This window comes from Primulina tabacum, chromosome 13 (genome assembly GCF_025594145.1).
Source record: "Primulina tabacum isolate GXHZ01 chromosome 13, ASM2559414v2, whole genome shotgun sequence".
In the NCBI taxonomy this organism is placed as follows: domain Eukaryota; kingdom Viridiplantae; phylum Streptophyta; class Magnoliopsida; order Lamiales; family Gesneriaceae; genus Primulina; species Primulina tabacum.
This window is the reverse complement of record NC_134562.1, coordinates 29,833,609-29,841,600: the sequence shown is the minus strand read 5'-3', so window position 1 is coordinate 29,841,600 and position 7,992 is coordinate 29,833,609. Positions and strand designations below refer to the sequence as shown.

At 34.2% G+C, this 7,992-nt stretch overlaps 1 protein-coding gene across 1 annotated transcript; it reads left to right on the top strand.

The window, feature by feature from the left end:
* The first annotated feature begins 1,152 nt into the window (after positions 1-1,152).
* On the top strand, positions 1,153-3,769 carry LOC142523145 (expansin-A1-like). The gene is made up of 4 exons (XM_075626794.1): positions 1,153-1,249; positions 1,377-1,511; positions 1,599-1,911; positions 2,946-3,769. Exons 2-4 carry the CDS (start codon positions 1,385-1,387, stop codon positions 3,250-3,252), a joined length of 747 nt encoding a protein of 248 aa, XP_075482909.1. The 5' UTR covers positions 1,153-1,249; positions 1,377-1,384; the 3' UTR covers positions 3,253-3,769.
* The last annotated feature ends 4,223 nt before the right edge of the window (positions 3,770-7,992 follow it).

Here is a 7,992-nt window from a genome sequence, read left to right as displayed (position 1 = left end):
AGCTCAAACATTCAAGAGTTCGGCTCGGCTCGACTCGATTACCGATAAAGACTTGAATAAGCTCGTGAGCCATGCATATATTCGTTAAATAAAGCTCGAGCTCGGCTCGATTATAAACGAACCAAGCTCAAACATTCAAGAGTTCGGCTCGGCTCGACTCGATTACATCCCTACCAGCGGCATCCCCAATTTTTTTATTTTTTATTTTTTGTAAAAAAAATTGAAAAAGTTAATTTTTAAAAAAATTAGAGTATTTAAAATTTGGAATATAATTAATTTGGAATGTTACATAAAATAAAATAAAGATATATTTGTTTTATGAAAAAAACTTGTGTGAGACGGTCTCACAGGTCGTATTTTGTGAGACTGCTATCTTATTTTCGTCATCCATGAAAAGTATTACTTTTATGTTAAGAATATAACTTTTTATTGTGAATATCGATAAGGGTTGACCCGTCCCATAGATAAAAATTGCTGAGACCGTATAACAAGAGACCTACTCTTGTTTTATAGTAATCCAAAAGTTGCAGATATTTCTACATAGTTTTATATTAAAGCTGAAGAAAAATACGTGTTTACTTTCATTATGTAGTTATTCTGAATGAATTTTTTTTTGTTTTTGTTCGATTTTCAGTGAGATGGGTATATAGGTTTCGAACTGTAGACGTATTCTATTTCGAGACATTAAAATAGATGTCACTAGCCAAGAGATCAGTGGTGTGAAATAATTAGTAATTTCTGTATATTTTTCTATATTTTCCGATTTTTTAACTAATTTATCTTTAGTTTATCTAAAAATTCAAAACATCTCAATAAATCTTTTCCCTTTATTAATCTATAAGTATTATATCCTAATAAAATAATATATATTTTTTACATAAAAATTATCTCAATACAACAAAAATTAATGCATGCATCGCGATCACCAGCGCCTGTTCATTATGAATTGAATTTAAAATTATTTCAATGATTAAAAAAATTAATAGTTTAAATCATAATAAAGATTTAAAATTTCATATGCATGGAATAATTAAACTTGCGTCATATTATATTATATTATATTACTATATATTTATATTATCGTTTAATTGTTTTTTTAAAAAAAACAAAATTAAAGAAATCGTCACTTTCCGAATCAAAGCATCCATTCTCTATTTATACCGCGACACTCCGCTTCGCCTCGTTCAACTTTCTCCAGCTCCTTCTCAAGTTCTTTGTCTGCCGTTGTTTTCAAGCCCCTATCTCACAAGTAATTCACTTGCATTTCCTAGTTTCTCCGATGACGCATAACTATTGCAACATCAGGCTACCATTTCGTTACTTTCCTCGAAATTAATTAAGCGCTGAAAGTTTGAAATTTTATTAATATTCTGCAGGTAAAACAATGGCTTTTCTCGGATTCCTCTGTCTTGGTTTGCTTTCAATGGTGTCCCTCGTTCATGGCTATGACGGTGGCTGGACTGATGCTCACGCCACCTTCTACGGCGGAAGCGACGCCTCTGGAACAATGGGTAAGCTGTAGGATAAGTGTATTGAAACATCGAGAAGCGTTTGAATAATTGAATAACGAAAACCCATATGTGAATTTCTTCGACCAGGTGGTGCTTGTGGGTATGGGAACCTGTACAGCCAGGGATATGGCACGAACACGGCGGCACTGAGCACCACCCTCTTCAACAATGGGCTGAGCTGTGGATCGTGCTACGAGATCAGGTGCGTGAATGAGAGACAATGGTGCTTGCCTGGATCCATTGTGGTCACGGCTACAAACTTCTGCCCGCCGAACAATGCCTTGCCGAGCACCGCCGGCGGTTGGTGCAACCCGCCCCTCCGCCATTTCGATCTTTCTCAGCCTGTTTTCCAGCACATTGCGCAGTACAGAGCCGGAATTGTGCCTGTTGCTTACAGAAGGTATTTTTCTTTTGGGTTAATTTTTGCTCATTATATTTTAAATATTATTTTGATTACTATCTCGACTGAAGCAGAAGCCTTTTATTCGATGAATAAAATTTTGAAATCTATGGTGTGATTTCTACATTAATTAAAAATGATGGGATGAATTTCAAATATATAGAATTCAAAAATATTAAAAGACTTGTTATGAATTTAATATTAATTCATAATGTTAGGATAACTCAACACTAGTTTTTAAGTAATTAAATGTTGCTAGGTAGCGAGTAAATAGCAAATCAACAAAAGAAGCAAAAAATTGGGCATGCAGGCATATTATCGGGGAGAGAGTTTCTAAATAAAATTTAAAAATTAAATGAGATTTTTATGTGTTAGTTTGTGCTACACCGAGAGTGTTTCTCCTCATATTCTAATGTCATTAGATCATTGAGTTCCTCACATTTTTATGAAATTGACATATATGTTGATGAGTAAATCTCTTGTGAGATGATATCACGGATCTTTATTTGTTATATAGGTCAACCATATTCATATTTACATAAAAAAATAATAATTTTGGCATAAAAAATAAACTTTTTTCATAGGTAACCTCAATAGAATATTTGTCTCACAAAATTAACCTATGACACTATCTCATATGAGTGTTTGTGTTTATTGATGATCTAAGAGCTAACATTTGAAAATGCTTCAGTTGCTCCATAAATTAATTTGATTTTTAGCTTATTTTTTTTGTAAAATTTTTTTAGCCACTTTTGAATATCACTTTAATCTTAATTTTGGTATGGCTTTTGAATTAAAAAAAGAAAATGGGGGAAATTTTTTGTAATTTACTAGTATTTGGAACTAACCGAAAAAAATAGGGGAAAATATATAAAAACACAACTTTCAAACATTCTTTACCCAAGAACGTGATGGGTTCCTCCCAAAAGTCCAAAATATTTAAAATCGTACATTAAATTTGATTCTCTATATTTATTAAATCAAATTTAATAATTTGTCCTTATATTTACTGTTATTTTATTCAATTTTTGTAGGGTGGTTTGCAGAAGAAAGGGAGGCATAAGATTTACCATCAATGGCCACTCCTACTTCAACTTAGTACTCATAACCAACGTTGGTGGGGTCGGTGATGTGCACTCAGTGTCCATCAAGGGATCAAGGACCAATTGGAAAGCCATGTCAAGAAATTGGGGTCAAAACTGGCAAAGCAACTCAAACCTCGATGGTCAGAGCCTTTCGTTCAAAGTCACCACGAGCGATGGCCGTACTATCATCTCAAACAACATCGCCTCAGCCGGTTGGTCTTTCGGACAAACCTACGCCGGAGCTCAGTTCCAGTGAATGAGTTGTCTCGAAGCTGGTTAAATTTTAAAAATAATTTAATTTTTTGTTGTTACATATTTTTTTTTTACTTAGCACATATTGGTCAAAAAAGTATTAGTAGAGTGACCATGATTGGGGTGCAAGTTGGCCTATAGTGTGTCAAGATGAAGGGGTCAAGTTTTAGATGGTCCTTGGTCTTTTGAATTTGATGGGAGGGCACTCAAAATATGGGATCCTCTCCTAATTCTCGAGGCTTTTTATATAATTTATTTAACTATTTTTATTTTTTAGGTTTTTAATATGATTTAAATTAAATATAACACAATATTTGGTGTCGCTTTTAAAATTTTATGGAAGAATTGTAGTGCATTTATGTGTTATAAACCACTCGCTTTCTTATTAAGAAGTGGCATTGCTATTATTGTCTTGCAATAAAGGGATGCCTCTCTCTTTCGTGGTTGGGTTTGTATTCAAAGAAAAAAGTAAATGTAATATTACTATTAATGAAATGGGATGTAGTTTCTAACACCTTTCTCTAATGCCTTGTTTCACCTTTTTCCCGCAATTTATGTTTTTCGCGATGTATGCCGAGAAAAATCAATAGCCCGATGATGAGAATTGAATGCGAATTGCAAAAATAATGTACTAAATTAATTGATCAATTTGGTCTCACCCTGTTTTCCACGTAACTGGATGGCAAATGGGATCGCGCCGGTTCCAAGTTAGCTCGGTTTATTTTTGGCATTCGTTGTTGTTGTTGTTGTTATTATATAGGTATAACAGAGAAATTTTAATGGATGTAATAAATAAATAAATAGGTATTTTTAATTTTTGGAATGTACAAAATTAGAGACTTTTATAGAAAGACAATCTATTTGTTTTTTCAAGTTTAGCGTCAAGTTATCGAGTCTGGCCTGGTTACACAGATGCGGTGGAAAACCCACCTGCCAATAAATCCGGCCCGTACATTGGAACTAATTAAACCCGTCTTGCCATGAAATCGGTCGAGTTTTATGGATCTAATGGAATGTTGAATTTCGACCAAAAGCCTGAGGAATATTAGGAGCTCGAATCTCTAAGTCCAAGAGATATTGACTTGTGCGATTGATCTATTATAGGCCCAAGTAATGTGTCAATAGTTCTATGCATTATATGACTCGTAATCATATTAAAAATTGGGATAAGCTCAAATACCATTTGGTATGTGTATATATATATACACACACACACACACCATTTGTATGTGTATATATATATATATATATATGTATATATATATATGAAAGTCATCCCGAGGAATCATGGACATCAGCATGTCAAGAAATTGGAAATATATACACACATATGTATAGGATCGGTATGTGTTTAGTAAAAAAGTTGGATAAACACTCGTAACAAATTTATTAGCTTCTACATCACCATTTCTTCCTTATAGGAAGACTCCAGTAGAAGACTTTGATCTTTACAAGTAATTTGCAAAAGAATCAGTTCAGTTTGGACTTAACATTGCAAAAATTAAAACTCCCAGTATACTCAAGAACGAAGAAACATGATATAAACTATTATCCATTACAATGATTTACAAAGAATTTCTAGCATTTAATGATCTTCAGTGATCAGATACAATACTTTGTAAAATGTGCTTGAATGTATGATCAGTTATGCTCGAACTTGTATGCTTGAAACAGATAGTATTGTAAGTGTATATATGTTGTTCTTGTAACTTGGTGCCACTTGCTCAACCAATCTTAATCTCTATTTATAGACTTTATATTACAACTGTCACAAACTTAAAAAAAGAAAAGATATGTTGTTGCGTCTTTTGTCCAAGTCATCATTCTATGACATCCGTACAAGATGTAGTGCAGTTGAATTGGCTATGTCAGCAAGATACGGAAAAAATTATCTCATAATCAGTTTATCTATTTACTGTAAACTGATGTCCTTGAGAAAGAATGATGATATCTAAACTGACAGCTTAAAAAAATGCTTTGATAGCAATCAGTTTTGCTCTGAGCCGGTTTTGCTTCACTAGTCCAGTTTAGCTAAGATCAGTTTTGTCTTAAATCATTTGTTAACACAAAAACATAAATATTCCCAACAATTTTTATTTTTTGGCGTTTGACAAAATTAAGAAATAAATCCAATTGTTTTAGGCAAAATTTGTATTCATATAAAATTCGGATAAACTGATAAAAACTCCTATAAACTTATAGAAACAAATACAACTATCTTCTATCTTTTTCTATGTCTTCCTCCTTTTTGTCTGATTTTTTTGAAGCAGATTCCTCTTTAAATTTATCAGTTTTGTCCTTAAGGTCACTTTCCTTTTTTTGTCAACACCAGGAGCTGTCAAAAAACTTTGCAGGATATGTACTACTGAAGTCATTTGTGCAGACATAGTGTCGAACTTTACAGAGAGCTGAGTGTGAAATGAATCTATCTTCGAATTTTAGTTGTCATGCACTAGATCCATCTTCTGTTTAAGAACATCATGTAAACTAGATAGTTATGATGTTGAAGCACAATTCTTTCTCGTGGACTCCAGCTTGATAAAAAATGTGTTAGACATCTTTAGATAGATGTGAGAGGTATTTGAACACTTTATCTTTCAGATTCTCATCGTTAGTTGAAGTCAGTTTCTGCCATGTCTTGACTTGTGTAAAAAAAAACATAGATTCTAGTTAGATTTGAAAGAATATTATCCATAGAAATTCTTATCCAAGCTCCAACTCAAGTGAGTCAACAATCATACGAGTTTTTGGTCTCGAAAAATGGAACTGAAGGCTTGGTTTTATAATATCAACTTTCTCATATGAAATAGTTGCAAATGGTTCAACTGATAGAGTGACATTTTGCTCAATTGTCTCAACTACTTCATTTTGACTTGCCATTCCAACTCACTTTTCAACCACGGATTGGTTCGGAGCAAGCTGGTCTCTCACTGATTCAGAAATAAAGAATGATTCAGGGATTGTGATTGTAGCAATTGGACTTCAACTGAGTTAATTGGTGTTGGAACTAATAGTGGTGCTAAAGAAACAATTCTGCACACAAACTTCCCTTCAGTTCCAACTGTCATATGTTCCTCTTGATTTTGAACTGAAAATTCCAAAACTAGTTCTTCAACTTCCATCACTGTTGCATCAGTTCTCTTAACTTTTTCTTCAAGAATCTATGTAATATTCTTAGTTACACACTTCAGGATTTCATTAACATTGAGTAGAGACACGTCCTCAACTGGTCCAGTTGTATATTGAACTTTTGGTGCTAGATTGATTGCGGGTTCAATCGAGTCAAATGCTAGCTCAGCCGAATTGGATGATGGTCTAGCTTGGCTCGACTCATGTTGGACCTGAACTGAAGAACCTTCATCAACTTTTTGTTCTTTGGTAGAGTCCTTGGAATTTTTCTTGCTTTTGGAGTCAACATATATAAATAACAATTGGTCCATCTCCCAAAATTTGACTTTCATTATGAAGAGCTTAAATCAACATCCAACTGAGTAAATGTTTATCAGTCATTGTGAGCAGCTGGGTAGGTCAGATCATAGTTCTTCTTTATTTCTTCACAAATCTAGGTCAGTTTCTTGATTCTCATTAGATCAAAGAAATATTTTCTCCTTTCCAACGATTGAACTAGTATCACTACTTTCATTACCTTCATCACATTTTTCTCAAGAGCAATGAACTTCTTCAAAGTCTCTTTCCTCTTCAGTTTACGTGCAAGAGTGAATGTCCTAAATTGATATGATTCATAAAAAATTTCAGTAATGGTACCAGCGTACTCATTTACTTCATCCATTAAAAAATCAATCTGAGTTTGGATTGCAGATAATGGTTTGGAATCCTCAGTTTCGACCATCTTTCATTTCCCTTTTCTTTATGTCCCTTTAGAAGAGAAATTTGAGTCCAATCCAGACGTAGTGTACTCAATAAGATCCTTTTTTACCATGCCCTTAAGCCTTGCTGCTGGTAGAATGGTGGGTGAAATAATTGTTTGCAGAGGAGCAGCTATCCCAAACAAGGTAAGATTTTTTGCAGGCGTAGCATAAACTTCCTTGTCGGTTGCCTTAGCAGTAGCTGCCATGACATCAGTTTTGGTAAAAAATGTGGATTAGTTTTATTTACTTCAGTCTTCTTCTTCTCTTTCTTCTCAACAGACAACGGTGGTAGCTTGCTCCGTGTTGAGATTTGTTTAGTTTTGGTGGTCATAGATTTCTTGACTGGTGGTGGAGGTGTTGTCTCAGAGACACTTTCATAAGTGATCAGTTTCCTCTTAGTCTTGGGCTTGGGATCTAAAATTATTTTGCTCTTCACAGCGTTAGGACTCATTAGCCTGAGCTAAATCCTCCCCAATTTCCTTCTTAAGCCCTAGCAGTCTTGCCGGTGAAATATTCTCTGGCCTCAGAGCCATGATTCTCTATGCATTCAGCATCTTGGGTTTGTGTAGAATTATTAGTTCGTTCAGAGGAATGCTAGAGTTCTCAAATAGTTTTCTCAACTAAATTGCGAAGCCAAAAGATTGCTTGGTATGCAGCACCATATTCTTCAAAATATTGAATAAAATACATGAACTGTTGATCTTTATCCTCTTTACTATGGTCGTCATTACTTGAAATTTCTCGACAGTTAGGGCAGCAAAAGAACCCGCCTGAGCAATCAAACCCTTAGCCAGAACACCCGTATACAATTGATACTCTAACTTAAGTTCTTTCTTAGCATCCTTTAACAGCTTTGCCAGAAGTAGAAAACTTTA

Bases quoted from the DNA above. Each gene is read 5' to 3' on its own strand.
- LOC142523145 (XM_075626794.1), top strand. From the start codon at position 1,385: ATGGCTTTTCTCGGATTCCTCTGTCTTGGTTTGCTTTCAATGGTGTCC. The intron at 1,512-1,598 runs GTAAGCTGTAGG...TTCTTCGACCAG, and splicing joins CGACGCCTCTGGAACAATGG to GTGGTGCTTGTGGGTATGGG. The intron at 1,912-2,945 runs GTATTTTTCTTT...CAATTTTTGTAG, and splicing joins GTGCCTGTTGCTTACAGAAG to GGTGGTTTGCAGAAGAAAGG.